The sequence below is a fragment of the Lipotes vexillifer genome, unplaced genomic scaffold, assembly GCF_000442215.2.
Source record: "Lipotes vexillifer unplaced genomic scaffold, Lipotes_vexillifer_v1.1 scaffold773, whole genome shotgun sequence".
In the NCBI taxonomy this organism is placed as follows: Eukaryota; Metazoa; Chordata; class Mammalia; order Artiodactyla; family Lipotidae; genus Lipotes; species Lipotes vexillifer.
The window spans coordinates 645,218-660,460 of NW_006786767.1; the positions used below are offsets into that span (position 1 = coordinate 645,218).

The 15,243-nt window shown below is 42.6% G+C and overlaps 1 protein-coding gene across 1 annotated transcript in view; it reads right to left on the reverse strand.

Annotated features, from left to right (window-relative positions):
* Window positions 1-15,243, reverse strand: part of BCL9 (BCL9 transcription coactivator) — an 88,045-nt gene that overhangs the window by 10,788 nt on the left and 62,014 nt on the right. The window contains exons 2-7 of the mRNA XM_007459374.1: window positions 11,301-11,436; window positions 9,101-9,192; window positions 4,394-4,706; window positions 3,109-3,425; window positions 1,719-1,908; window positions 690-789 (exon numbers count right to left, since the gene is read on the reverse strand). Of these exons, the coding sequence (XP_007459436.1) occupies window positions 690-789; window positions 1,719-1,908; window positions 3,109-3,425; window positions 4,394-4,446 (660 nt within the window). The 5' untranslated portion in view covers window positions 4,447-4,706; window positions 9,101-9,192; window positions 11,301-11,436. The remainder of the gene's footprint in view (window positions 1-689; window positions 790-1,718; window positions 1,909-3,108; window positions 3,426-4,393; window positions 4,707-9,100; window positions 9,193-11,300; window positions 11,437-15,243) is intronic.

The window sequence follows — 15,243 nt, forward strand, 5'->3', positions numbered from 1 at the left end:
CAATCTTTCATACAAAATAAATAAGTCACGGGTATGAAATGCAGTGTGGGGAATACAGTCAATGATTATGTAATATCTTTGTATGGTGATAGACAGTAACTAGACTTATCATGGTGATCATTTTGAAATGTATAGAAATATCAAATCACTACGTGTATACTAACAAACTAACATAGTGTTGTAGGTCAATGACCACAAAAAAACAAACTCATAGAAAAAGAGATCCGATTTGTGGTTAACAGAAGTGGGAGGGCTGGGGGAGGGAGAATTGGAGGAGGGTAGTCAAAAGGCACAAACTTCCAGTTATAGAATAAATAAGTACTAAGAATGTAATGTACAACATGATAAATATAATGAATGCTGCCATATGTTCTATATAAAAGTTAAGAAAGTAAATCCTAAGAGTTCTCACCACAAGGAAAAAATATATATTTTTTCTATGTCTTTAATTTTGTATCTATATGAGATGATGGTAATCATTTCGTCACGTATGTTAAGTTAAAGTATACAGTATACAGCACAGTAGGCTGTACACTTTTAACTTTTACGGTGCTGTCGGTCAGTTGTATTTCAATAAAACTGGGAGAAGAAAAAAAAGACTATCTCCCTATCAGTGAAATTCACCATCTCCCACCTTTACGGTCACTGCAGAACCTTTAAACCATTATTCCGTTTCCAAAATGACGTACCAGAGGGGCTGTGCTTCTCTCTGTCTTGCTGTTAGAGATGTTCTGCATGTGGAAAGAGACAATAGTTTCAACCTGGCCCTTCAATACAGCTTCTGCAGCTCTGCAAAGACAGAAGAGATGCACACACTAGGACTTGTTCCTATTTCACTAACTGTAAATCTAAAGCACTTTAACCCGATTAAACTGGTATGAGAGGAAGGAGAAGTATAAAGAACCACCAGCAATGTTGAATGAGAAGAAATCAAGAGAAAAAGGTTTTCATTATTTGTCTATCATTTATCATCAAACTTCTGAAATTAAAAGATAGCCATTAGCAAATCTCAAAAGAGGTACTAAAAACCCCCAGGATTTTCTCCTTCAAAGCCATCCACTCTAGTAGGTGTTTTATAGAGCATCCTAGTTCAAAATCCCAACCCAAGAAGGGTAAAATGAATTCTCACACCTAATAATAATTAAAGGCTGCCAAGATTCATTCTATATCTTAATTTTTAAAATCTTAAATGAAAAAGAACTAGGGTATATTCACATTTTAAATAAATAAATAAATATCCATTGATCCATCCATCCACTAGAGACGTATGTACCAAAATGTTCACAGTAGTTATCTCTGTAAATTCCTGAGAATTTTTTTTAGTTGTTTACATTTTCTAATTATTCCAAAATGGACATTACTTGTGTCATTTTAAAAAGAATACTAAGTTGCAGAAAAGTGTATATTGTGCAGAATACTAAGTTGCAGAAAAGTGTATATTGTGTAATCAATTCCTTTTGTGCTTAAAAAAGTATATATATGTATATTTGTACAAGCACAAAAAATTTCTGGAAGGAAAGCCAAGGAAGTATCACCAATGGTTGCCTCTGGGGAGTAGGGGTGGGGAGGTTTTATATTTTATTTTACCTCTTTCTGTAGCGTTAACTTTAAGTAATAATACAAGTGGGCAAAAAAAGGATCAATCTTCAAAGGGAGTAAGAACTTAGATGCCCAAACACGCAAGCCACGCCAATAGCAAGACACAGCCATCAACTTACTTATTGGCCATCTCAGTAGAAAACACATACACCACTTTGGCGGGAGTCTTCTGAGCAGGTGTGGGCTCTGGGGCAGTAGTCTGGCCATGGGAGGGGGTGGAAGACCTGGGGACTGTAGCATTTGACGGGGTCATCGAGTGTGGCGTGTGCTGGGAATCCTGGGACTTTATGTGGTCGGCAGAATTACACTCTAAAAGAATGAAAAGAGTCATGTCATAGAAAGAATAAAACTCTTTTTTCTGCCAGCATTTACAGCATCATAATGCAAACACCTTGAGAATTTCAGGAGGAAGTACGTTGCTAAGAGGAAACCTCTTCTATTCATAAAAACACTTCTCCCTAAATGACTAATTACAAAGCACTCTGCCCCCACCTCCTTACTTCTCTACTATGCATTCTTCAGATATTAGCATAAATGTCCCTCCTTCCTGGAAACCCCTTTTGGATCCTCCTGGACTGGCTGCACCTGCTAGTTGAACCCATAGCCCCCTAACTCCCCTTATTTCAGCATTTATCAAATTTTACTGTAATTGTTTAATGATCTGCTGTCTAGGTGCATTCAAACCCTTGAGGATAGCAACTGTTTCTGTTTTGCTGACCATGGCACCCCCAGCCCCCAGCATAGTGCTGGCGCTCGTAACAGGCCTCCTACAAACACCTGAAGAAGAAAGGAAAGACAGGGGAACAATCACCCAGGTTCTCATTTCAAATTTGGGTCGGGAAGTAACACTTCCACTGCTTAAATACTAGTTTCATGTTCTGGCCTATAGTTAAGATTTTTTTATTTTATACTAGGAGGAAAAGCCTAAAACCACAGCCATTGGTCCTATACGCTTTCTGGCTCACTCCATTTTGGTGCCTACTGTATCTCTACTACATGTAGCCACTCGTTCCTGCCACACTGAAACTGACTGTGACAAACCTGGACTAGTGCCAGGGCTGCCTCTTGTGCCTACAACTCTGGCCAAATGGCAGCCAGAGTGCACAAAACCCAAGTCTTGGAGGATGAATTTGATGGAGAAGAGGAGTGTCAGAAAGACCGCTCCAGAGTGGACCCTGGCATAGACAAACTGGAGCTACCGGCTTGACACTTAAGTACAAAGAGCATGGAGGCCAGAAACATCCACAAGAACGTGGCTAGGGCCGTGGAACATCCTAAAACGCTTGCATCCTCAAGAACAAGAAGTCAACAAGGTGGTTCCAAACTATTCTTCAGTTAGTAGGAAAACGACCAGAAATAGTTCCATCTTAAACTGTGAGAACTCCTGAATCTGATGTGCCTACTCTCCCCACTTGGCTGCTATTAGGCTCTCTGGCATCCACCAATGTCAGAGGCCTTTCCTCAGGAATACCTACTTCCCTCTGAGTCTCAAATATCTTATAGACATACCTTTCATGTCAGAGTCATCGTTTGGAGTCCCAGGATCTCTCTGATCAAAGGAGTCGGCGGAAATACTTCGCTCCCTTTTCCCCTTGCCCTTGGCACCATTTCCAGCCCCATTCTTCAGCCCCATGCTCCCACCTGGGCCAGGGAGTGCTTTAGGGGTATGGCCCCCACTCTTGGAGTCACAGGGGGATGGCTGGGATTGGCTGGCTGAGCCCCCCTGTTTACCCTGATTGGAGAATTTGGAATCCAGCTGGGGGTTTCCAGATGGGGACATCACTGTAGGGGGACGGACCATCACCTCCTGCTTTGACTTAGGGCTACTAAAAGAGACAAATAACAAAGGGAGATCAGACACCGGATGCAACTGGGCAGCACAAATTAGGGAGGACTGATTTTTATCATAGGTCAAGGAGACCTGGACCACTAAGTAACCACCCCACCTTTCACCGCAGCCACTTGCTTGCTCCCTCCTCCCCTGCTCTCATCTCAGAGCTCTCAACAGAGAGGAGGATCAAGCAGAGTGGCCTGCCAGGCCTTGGGAACCCTAGAGTCACATGGGGACCCATCTCTAGGGCTTCTGTCAATAAAGGACAACGGTTTCTATGTACATAGAGAAATGACTCTCACACTAAGACTAGCTCAGAGTAAACAAACAGACATCGTTAAGATCAAAATACCCCCCGCCCCTTGGCTGATGACAAGGAACAGCTGTAACAGGAGACTAGCCTCCCTGCTGGAAAATACAAGCAGGTCCAGGACAGTGCGAGGAAACCTGCCCATGACTGGCAGGTTAGGGAAACCCTCCAGGACACTACTCCCTGAACAAGCAGTATCACACCAGAGCAGACACACTAACCACTGCCGCCAGGGGAGAAGGAAAAAGTTATTTTAGGGCATCAGCTTAACTTCCATGGAACAGAGGAAAAAGCGTCACAGTGGGAGTCCAGGGGCTGGGGTTTTAGTTCTAGGACCTTAGGCCTCCTCACCATTCCAGGTCTCGGTTTCCTCATTTGCCAAGTTTAGCTCACTGTACTGGCTGGTCTTTAAGGTCTTTTTTTTTATGTTTTGGTGAGGAGAGGGGTGGTAAATAGGAGCGGCCAGGTAATAATGGACAAATAATAACTGAGGAAAACTCTAATCTAAAGTCTGATTCACTATTCTATCACTATTTACTTATCTTTCTTTCTTTCCCCATTCGCTTCTAATTCAACATGTTGTTCCACCAATGAGCATTCATGGTCCACTATGACATCCCCAAGGGGCAGCTGGACCAGGACCTAGCCCTCACCTCTGTGTGTTTCCTGATGGAGAGTTCCTCACTTTAGGGTTACTGGAATGCATTGATTGAAATCCTGAGCTTGCAGCCACAAACAGGGACGGGCTCACCGAGTTCCTCTCGGGCTGCAGCAGAAACAGCTGCTGAGGACAGCGGCAGTGGCCCACTGCTTGTTGGGCGAGTCCCTTAGCGCTGGCCACCTGCACGCCTTTTTCCTCTTTGTTTTTCTCCGCTGTGGAAGTGGGTCCTGTCCCCTTGCGGCTCCAGCATTCTCTGGGTGTGTGCCTCCTGCTGCCAAAGGAAAATCTCGCATCTCCAGGGCACACTGGGAGCAAAAAGAGCAAAAACAGAGACATCAAACACCCTTACAGCAGGACCAAGGCTAAAGCACCGCCAACTTGATGGTGCAGAGCTAGATGGTTCCTCAGCTTCCATCAGGGTTAAAGGAAAGGGAGCTGTTCATATTCTGGCCAAAAGGCCCTAGTGCTAAAGCAGCTGAAGGGTGACTAAGACTTTCTGCCAAGCATACAAGCCTCCCACCCAAGCTTCGTGTACCAGGTGTTTGTAAGCAGATGAGAAAGACATTTTTATCTTTAGCCATATATCCTCCCTTACATTTCTCCACGTCCAAATACAAAACCCTCAAAAACCTGGGTTTTTCTTTCTCCAAAACAATGCTTTGAAACCACTGAGTACTCCAAATCCATAGCAACTATCTGGTGTTTCACCTCTGATGGCTCTGAAATGTAACCAACCCAACCCAATTTCAAACCATGAAACAAATTACTCTCTGTTTATATTCTCAGGGCCTCAGGGTGGGGAGACATTAAAGGAGGTACTTCTGAAATCAACTATTGAGCCAATACAATCAGTTCTGTCCCCTGATTTCTATGATCTTTCTACTAAATTATGCTGAGTACGTGTCCTGTGTTCTCACTGCTTAATGACAGGAGCTGTAGGCATGGGTAAGCATGGGAATGATCCATAATGCGGAAGGTAAAAGAACATCTTTGAAGGCTAAGATGTTTTTTGAGCCAATCTGCAAGGCTAATTTGAAGCATAAAGGTCAAGAAAATATTCCCGAACCTGGCCAGAGAACAAATGAGAAAGCCCTTTATTTAGGGAAGCCTAAACTGGTTCAGGGAAAACCAAGATACACTTTCAGTCACTGCTCCTTCCAGGGTAGTTCCAATGTGTTTTTTTTGGTAACCACTGTCCCCCCGCACCTCCCGCTCTACCTTCTGGTATCTTATCCATGGGGTATAGGATTGAATGAGGATATTAGATGCAGGATTAGTGGCTAAAGAATCCAAGGGAGTTAGAAGTAGCTTAGGTGTTACATACACTTTGAGAGGCTCAAGAACTGGACTAAAACTGGGAGGGTCCATTATATTCTAGGACTTGGCACTGAATATGATCATTGTCAAGTGTTAGACGTCTATTTCTTCATTTAGAAATTTGCAACAGTCCCAGCGATTTTACCTGAGACCATGAAAGGAATTTATGGAAGTTCTGAGTGCATACAATCACATTTTTTTCTTTTAAATGAAGAAGTCAGGAAAAAGAACTAGAATACAATGTTATGGAATGTTTCTATGCTGACCTTGGGAGAAAGCATCCTAAAAACATTTTGGTCTTGATTGTATTTAAGGTTGTATGTTTATCCCCCACCACCTTTAGCTTTTTTTTTTTCCAGTTTAGATTATAAAACTGATTGTGGTTGTCAAGTTCAACATAATATATGATCATAAATCATACTGTAACCTCCCACTAAACATCGGGAATCACTGGTAAAACAGAAGTGGTAAATGAATCTTGCGTGGACAAAGCCATCAGAAAACATTTACCTCAGGAAAAAAAAAGAAGTTATCACCTATATAGTCCCCTTCTGTAACTTCTTCTGGTACTTTCTGTCTGCATCACACATCCTAGCATTCAATCATATGTCGAATTGAATAGTCCCATGTGTATTTTTTTTTTTTTTTGAAGTACGTGGGCCTCTCACTGCTGTGGCCCCTCCCGCCGCGGAGCACAGGCTCCGGACGCACAGGCCCAGCGGCCAAGGTCCATGGGCCCAGCCACTCCGCGGCACGCGGGACCCTGCCAGACCGGGACACGAACCCGCGTCCCCTGCATCAGGCGGACTCCCAGCCACTGCGCCACCAGGGAAGCCCCCATGTGTATTTTTTATCTCCCTATGTAGACTGTGCTCTTTGAAGACAAGAACCTTGTTTTAAAGTTCTTCGGTTTTTCTATAATACTCAGCATGATGTATAAGAATGTGGTTGGACTCTTGGTGATGTACCCAGCTCCTCTCAGAGCAGAAACACCTGGCACTTGTGTTGCACTGTCCTTCCAAAGAAACTCTAAACATATTACAAATATCAAATCACCTCAATCTGCCAGGCATTTCTGATGAGCTGGTAGCAAAGATTATTTCTAATAATAATAATCAACGGCATTTTACAGATGAATGGACGGAGCACACAGGTGTGAATGGGCTTCTCCCAGGTTTCGCATCAGTGCTCTCTGACCTGCTCTTTCCTCTAAGCCATCTCCTTACCATTACTTTATGGGTGGAGAGACAGCACAGAAGGCTGAAACAAGCTTGTGGGCTCACCTAGTGATGGGAATAAAATCCAGGTGCTTTAACCCCTAATCCAAGGGAGTTGTTGAAATAAGTCACCCTAGCTTTAGCCTGACACCAAAAACAACCAAGCAAGAAATCTGCCAAGTATCTTATCATACAACCCCAAAGAATAAAATGAGACTCTTTCAGCTCCCACGTTTTCAGGTTAGTGCTCAAATGTTTACCTTTAAGGACTAGAAAAGATCTTCCACAGAATGGTTAATTGTAGCCAGAGTGAGATATTTCCCCAGTATAACTAAATCTCCTAACTCTCAGATCTGCTTATATAATTTTTCTCTTTTCTTCTTAAATAATACTTAAAATTTTTACTATGTGTACATACTAACTCATTCACAACAACCACAGAAGGCAGCAGGTCCTACTACTATCCCTATTTTAGAGATGAGGAAACTGAGGCTCTGAAACAGTAAGTAATTTGCCCAAGTAAGTTGGGTCGCACCCCAGTAAGTGGTGGAGCTGGCATTCAGCCAGACACGCTGGCCATGCTCTTCATCACTGCAGTGCCTGGCTAAGCATGGACTTGGTGGACAAGGTGAGCCAGTACACAGAAAATGCTTAGCAGCACAACATAAACATTCAGGTTAACCATGACTACTGTCATTCTCTAGCAAGCTCACTCACCTATCCTGCCTAATGGCATTTCTTACCTTCGCCGTCTCCAACCATCATCCTCCTCTCCTAGTGCATGGCCTTGCCCAGGACTTAACAGGGATAAGAGAAGTCACCAGGCAGGATTCCTCACCACCAAATCTGCAGATCTCTTTTTATCAGTACCTATCCCATCTTTCTTCCCTATTAATGAAACCGAAAAAAAAGCCCAATTCTCCCCAAAGGTCAGTCCTACCACAGGTGGTCTAGGTCCCATCCCTTCCAGCTTACTGAGCACCCTCACTCTCTCCGGTGGCCACCTCTCTACTTCCTGCATCTCCTGGATATTTCCAATCAGCTTTCAGCCATTTTGTAGTATCTTCCAGATTTAAAAAAAAAAAAAAAAAAAAATTAAAGCAAAACAAAACCAGCTCTGGCATTCTATTCCCCTTTGGAGCCAAGATTCTCTACCCGAGTTGATAAGACACAGTCTTCAGTTCCTTACTTGCCATTCACCCTTTAACCATTTTAAACCAACTTCTACCCACAGATCACAAAAACCATGACTTTTGTTAAGGTCACCACTGACTCTGCTTTTCTAACCTCATCTTACTCCATCTCGTAGACTCTGCCAGTTGATCACTTCCTTCTTGAAACTCCCCTCTCTTGGTTCCCATAATACCACACCTTCCCAGTCTTCCTCCTTCCTTTCAAGTCACCCTTCATCTGCTTCCTTTGCTGGCCCCTTCTCTATCCAATATCTACAATTTTGAGTTCCTCACGACTCTACCCTGGGGCATCTTCTCTTCTTATTCTATAAGTTCTTTACATGCCAACAACTCCCAAATTTCCATCTCCGGCTCAGCTTCTGCTCTGCTGATCTGTATACACAAATGCCAACTTGACATCTCACTAGATGTCTGAAACCGAACAAAGACAAAGATGAATCCTTCATCTGTATATAGCCTCCCTCCCAAAAGTATTTTCCCTTCAGTTTTCTATGTTTTAGTAAATGGCACCTTCATCCACCCAGCTGCTCATGACAGAAATTTGGAGTCATTCTTGACACCTCTCTCCCTCACCCCTAACCTTCCATATGAAGTTGAATATTTTTGCTAAGTGAAGAAAATCTCAGCTTCAGTGTTTCTTCTTCAGAGAGAAAGGATACTGTACAGCCACTAATCTAGACGAAATTCTCCATTACACTCTTTTCATAGCATCCTGTGTTTTTCCTTCACAACATTTCCCATGTTGTATGATTATGTGATCATTTGCGTAACATTCATCTCTCATGCTAGGCTCCATGAAGGCAGGGATCAAGACTGATTTGTTCATCCTTGTATTCCTAGCACTTACTATAGTGTCTGACACATGCTATTTGCTCAAAAAGTATCTGTTGAATAAAAGTTGAAGCTTTTCCCCAAGATCATCTTTCTAAGCCACACATGCTCTCTAGTGCTATCATCCATCAGGCTACTCACCAAAACCCCAAGGGTCACGATACAGCAGTGCTCATCCTGGAGGGGAGGAGCTTGCGGAGTCCAGGAACCCCTGTCTCAAAGGTGACCCTCACCTGGATGAGGATAAAATAAAGAAGAAGAGTTTCTAAGTGATTAAAAAAAAAAATCAATAGTATCATTTTGTTACTATCTTAAGAGAAGAACAGGTTTCCTATTTATTCTAGAGTATTAGTTTAAGGGGAAGTTATCACCTCCCATGTAAACAGAATCACCTTCCAATTATTACAGGGTATATTATCCAATCTGTAGATATCTCAAGGGCCTTGTGACTTTCCCTCCTTCCCAACTGCATATTTTCTTTTCAGAAACTGGAAAAATATTAATAGCAAATAAAATCAATTTTTCTACTTTTCTGAACATTTAGTAGGAAAAAACCCCCTCACATTTTTGCTTCTTCCCATTCCTAATTAGTACAGAGAATTGAGAGCTGACTATAAAGGTGAAAGATTCAAAATTCCAGATACACTTTTTTTTTTTTTTTTTTTTGCGGTACGCGGGCCTCTCACTGTTGTGGCCTCTCCCGTTGCGGAGCACAGGCTCCAGACGCCATGGCTCACGGGCCTAGCTGCTCCGTGGCATGTGGGATCCTCCCGTACCGGGGCACGAACCCGTATCCCCTGCATCGGCAGGCGGACTCTCAACCACTGCGCCACCAGGGAAGCCCTCCAGATACACTTTTGAATTTACAAAGTGCACACCATTCACAGTTCCTCCCTACTCTCAACTGTAACTCTACATGGCAAGCATGCAGCAAGGAAATTTATTTTCACTTACTATTGTGGGAACATATGACTGAACAACAGGACCATATGATTTCCTTTGCTTGAGAGCCTACTGTGTGTGAAATGCTATACTGACTTGAGCTAGATAATTCAATAAAACACTAAGTAACTCACCAGGCAGAACAATTTCCAACATTAGTCCTTGTAAACTAGAATTATAACACCAAGCCTCCCCCTTTGCCCAGAATTTACAGTTTTGAAATGGCAAGGAAGAACCAAGTCCCAGACTGTCCTAAGGCCAAATTATTTCGGAATCTTTAAAAGGAAACTCTATAAGGTTACCACAAAGTTGTAAATAAATTCACAAATTAGTCTAACTTAGGTCAGAATCATCTCTATAATTCCGATTTCAACTCTTCCAATGATCCTTTTCCACTCTCCTGCTCTAAGAAGTCAAGTTTATTACAACTATGTCATGTTTAACAAATTTCGTTTCTATGCTATGACCACTACACCATAAAAGGCATAGTATAAAACTTAGAATGTGGAACTAAAAGGCCTCAGGATTCCATTCCTAGCTCATTCTTAACTTCTGGCATGCCAACTACTAAAAGGCTTCCTCTCAGAAAAAGCACACAATAGGAAGAACCAATCTTTCCCAAACATGTGGAGAAAAGAAAACTATACTATGGACTTATATAGAAAACTTCGGTCCAAACAAAATGCTAATATATGTTTTCATATTCAAAGAGTAAAAACTCACCTACTGTCCTTCAAGCTAACAAACTTTAAGCAAGCAAATAAATTTATATCAAGCTCAAGAGTTTCGACAGAATTTAACCATTCAAAAATGAACGTCATCTATCATCATTTAGAGTAATGGCTACCCAGAGTAAAATGTCAGCACAAATATCCCTTCTTTGTGAAATTTTCCTTGATTCCAAACTATCCCCAGGAATGTCCTCCATGGCCCCACAGCATTACATTCATGACACTGTTAGAACACTTTAAAAATTGTTTCCCTGTTATATATAGTCAGGGAACCCCCTGAGGAAAGGGTCATCATCTCAGGGCCCAAAAGAAACTCAATAAATGCTGGTTGATTTGTGTATTATAATGAGCTTGAGGCTTGTGTATTGCTACTCGTGCCTCACATTCATACAAATCAATGATGACACAATAAATACTTGTTTAACTTCTTACCATCTGCCTTTCCTAGGAAATAATTTATTGCAGAAGTCCTTGTTCATAGGAAAGTACAAGGTAATTGCACTTACAGTTATGACTTGCATTTAACTTGATGACCTCTGCCTTGGGAACTGCTACAGTAATGAACAAATATAGTTTTAACTTACAAGAGACCCTAGAGAAGCAGAAACAAAATCCAAAATGCACAGACTGAATCACAGAAGTTACGTGCTCATTATCGGGCTCTTTACCTTTCAAGATGTCCAATTTGCTCTCTCTTCTAACATTGGGACACAGAGGAACTTTCCAAGAGTGATCTCTGCCTCCCAAACAGAAAGGAATTTTTAGGTCAAAGTGGAGTAACACCAGCTAGTCCCACATTCAGTCCTACAGGAATGAGAAGAATGGAAAAGTTCACAGCCCATCACACCATCGGCAAAGAAAACCACCCCTTCCCCAATGCTCTGTGACCAAAACAATATTTGGAAGAAGGGATAGTAAGAAAATAATTAGGTCAAAAATGGGGAAGGAAGGCAAAACCACTAAAACTCAAAATGCAAGAAGCTGGAGCACTATAGCCTACTTCTATCCTATTGAAGACTGGGAAGTTTAGAAAAGCAAAATCCATCAGGCACAAAAGCCTCATTCTAATCACTGTTTTTAACTTTCTCCCCAACCAAGAACAGTTATCACAGGTTGTAAAATAGACTTTTATTTCATATCTTCTCTATGCCCTTGTTCTTAGCATGGTGAAGATGCTGGAAAAAAACATTACAAAGCTTAAAAGGCAAGTGGCCATTAGATAATTCAACTTTCAAAAATCAGCTGGTCTACAGCAGGACCTCTTAACCTGGGATCCACGACCTCTTAAGGGGTCTCTGGAGAGACTTAGGAGGGGTGGCACCTGTGAACTTGGCTGGCGAAAACTTTGATCTTCATACTCACTAACCTCCAAGTAAAAGTTAGCACCACCTTTAACAGTGAATGTAGGTAACAACCCACAGTAGTATTAGCAATCCCCTGACTATGCCACCAAGAGGAACCACAAAACACTTCACATCACATTACAGTTGTTGCAGATCTCTCAACATAATATTTACACTCATCACTACTTCAAAATTATAGTATCATTAGGCCTGAAGCTACATTTTGTTATTTAATGTGTTATAAACATACAAACTACTGTATTACAATTGTTTAACAGTTTGATAACTGTTTCCGTGTCATTTGTAATTCTATATATTTTATGTTATACATTTAAAAAACATGATTCTCAGAAGGGGTCCTATGCTTCATTAAATTGCCAAAGGAAAACGTGAGACGTAGAAGATTAAGAACCTCTGATCTAGAGCACATGAAGTTTCTATAGACCCTAACATAGTCACCAAGGCAGACACACAAGTAAGTCATTCCATTAGCAGTACTTCATAGTTGAAGAAAATTAAGCCACCAGGAAGCCAAGTAACATGTCCAAGGTCACACAGATTTAGAGTCAGCATCAGCCCAGGTTAACACTCACAGCATGTACAGTCCCACTCTCTCATGGGGACCTTTGCTTACATTTCTACAATTGTCATCACTATCCTGTTTTACCACTAAATGGGGAAGAGGTATCACCTTTCAAAACTAATATAAAACCAAAACCTGGACAACAGAACAAGGTAGATGTTTAAGGTACTCCTTTTTGTTCCTTGATCAAGCATGCTGCTGTAATTGTTACAGAAGCTGAATTTGGTCTGTTCCAGAGATAGCAGTTTTTTACAAGTGAGAAAAAAGTTGGGCTACGTAAACTTTCATTCCCAGAAGTGTCCAAGGCACTGTACAGATAAGCATTAACTTGTTAAGCGCTGCAATGCATTGTGAGTGGTTAGGGTAGTGGTATCCCCACTTCATAAATGGGAAAACTGGAGAATAAATATGAGAGATTTGTTTAAAGTCACACATAAGTCAATGGTAAAGCCAGCTTCCTGATTCCAAGTTCAAGGCTCTAACCACTATACCAGATCACCATGATCAAATATTAAGTTGATTATAATGCTTGTGAAACCTCTGTACTTTTTTCCCCTACAAGCCAGAGAGCATTTTCTTTTTTTTTTTTCCGGTACGCGGGCCTCTCACTGTTGTGGCCTCTCCCGTTGCGGAGCACAGGCTCCAGACGCTCAGGCTCAGCGGCCGTGGCTCACAGGCCCAGGTGCTCCGCCGCATGTGGGATCTTCCCGGACCGGGGCACGAACCCGTGTCCCCTGCATCGGCAGGCGGACTCTCAACCACTGCGCCACCAGGGAAGCCCAGAGAGCATTTTCTTTTGATCCATGGGAGCAGACACACTTCTGAAGGCTATGGGGAAAATATCCCATAGAATAAATTCCGAAGTACGTAAGTGCTTTTTCACTTACACTAGTCATCTAAGAATCCAGGTCAGGAATCCTTAGCTCAGGAGCCAAGTTACTACATAAAACCTGCCTTATAAGAAGAGAACAGTATGGAAATTGTTCCTTCATCTTTTAGTCAATGACCTTCTTATCGATCTACCGTTATGTTTAGGAACTATTATCATCTTACATTCAACACTGTTATTACAAAATAATATTCTAATGGTTCAATACCATTAGATCCTAGATTCTAAAACTATGAAAGGTCATCCCTATCTCAACTCTGCATTAAATTTTCTCTTCTTATCCAAACCACTAATTAATGGAATCCTCATTCCCCAAAGCATCCTTATGCCATCTAACTGCTTTTATTAACCCATTTCTGTGTTTTACAGATTGGGTCTTTTTCAGTAGTTAGTAAGGAGGTCTTTCTTAAATTTGTACTTAGGACCATAACATTGTTCACACTAAATCCTTGTTAAACCTTCCCATATCATTAGTATCCAGTCAAAAACCAAAATCAACAGAACAACCATGTTGTACAATCTCCATGAAGAGTGAAAAGTTCCTGTCCACACAGGAGTCTTATCTACCAATATTCATTTGCACCCCCTACCCCTTACTCTCAACTACTTATCCTTCCTACCTGCTAATTCTGATTCATCACTTTGTGCTCAGTGTACAAGAGTCCAGATCTCTGACCTAAGAATAAACACTTAATTCTTGAATACATCAAATGCTAACAAATATTCCATCACACACCATTGATCAAAATGTAACTCTTTACACAGCCACTCAATCATTTTCCCACTAAAGTCACTGCCAGGGATCTGTCCATGTCTGCCCTAACCACAGTCTAACTCTGCACGAATTCTACCCCACCTTAGTCTCTCACTACCAACACATAGTTATGTCCATCTCTCTACTTTGTTTAGTAACTTTAATAGTCCCCAACTGTCTGCAACCTAGGCTGTAAGTCACTCCTCTCTATCACAGGGCAGGGCTCTGGAGGACAGATTTCAGGCCTCCTCCTTCAGGCTTGGGAGCCTTCACCTAAGGCCCCCAGCAACACTGTTATAGGCCTCTGGCCCTTCCCTCTGAACATAATAACCAACCCTGCTGTTTTTTCCTTGGGATATCTCCATTTCACCAGGCTCACCCAACACTAACCAGTGACATCTTAATAGTCTTTGCAACTTTCAAAGGTTAATGGCTACAGCTCCACTTTGGAAACTACTGGTGTGTCCACGACCCCCACAATGACTCAGTGACCTAGACATCCCCACCTCACCTGCTGGAGCCCTTGACTACACGAACATTCTTCTTCGCTTTCACTTCTCCCCAACCCTCCAACAAGTCACTGGCCTGCAAAGTCCCCTGTACTTCACTATCCATCTCCGGGGTCTAACAGACCCCACCAGACTCAACTCGAATTCCCTCATTTAGCTCTCCATCTCGCCCCTCGAATGCCCCTTCATCCCAGGACCCTGGGACCGTCCCATCTCCTCGTTTAGTCTCTCCAAGCACCGCCTGGGACACAACCTATAAAAAATAAACCGAGAGATGCCTCCGTCTCTCCCCACCGCTCAGTGAGCTGTGGGCAGAGGACGCCCCCCCATCTCCCCCTACAGGTTTCTCTAGACTCAACTCTAAATCTACGACCTCGACCCCCACCGCATCTCTCCCCTCACCCCCCTCCCCCAGCCCTTCGCGGCTTTCGCTACCCCTGCCCTCAAACCCGCTCAAAACACGCGGACGCGGACCCGGCCCCCCCACCCCCGGCTTCGGTCCTTCCCCTCCCCCTCCCCCTGAAGTGCCACTT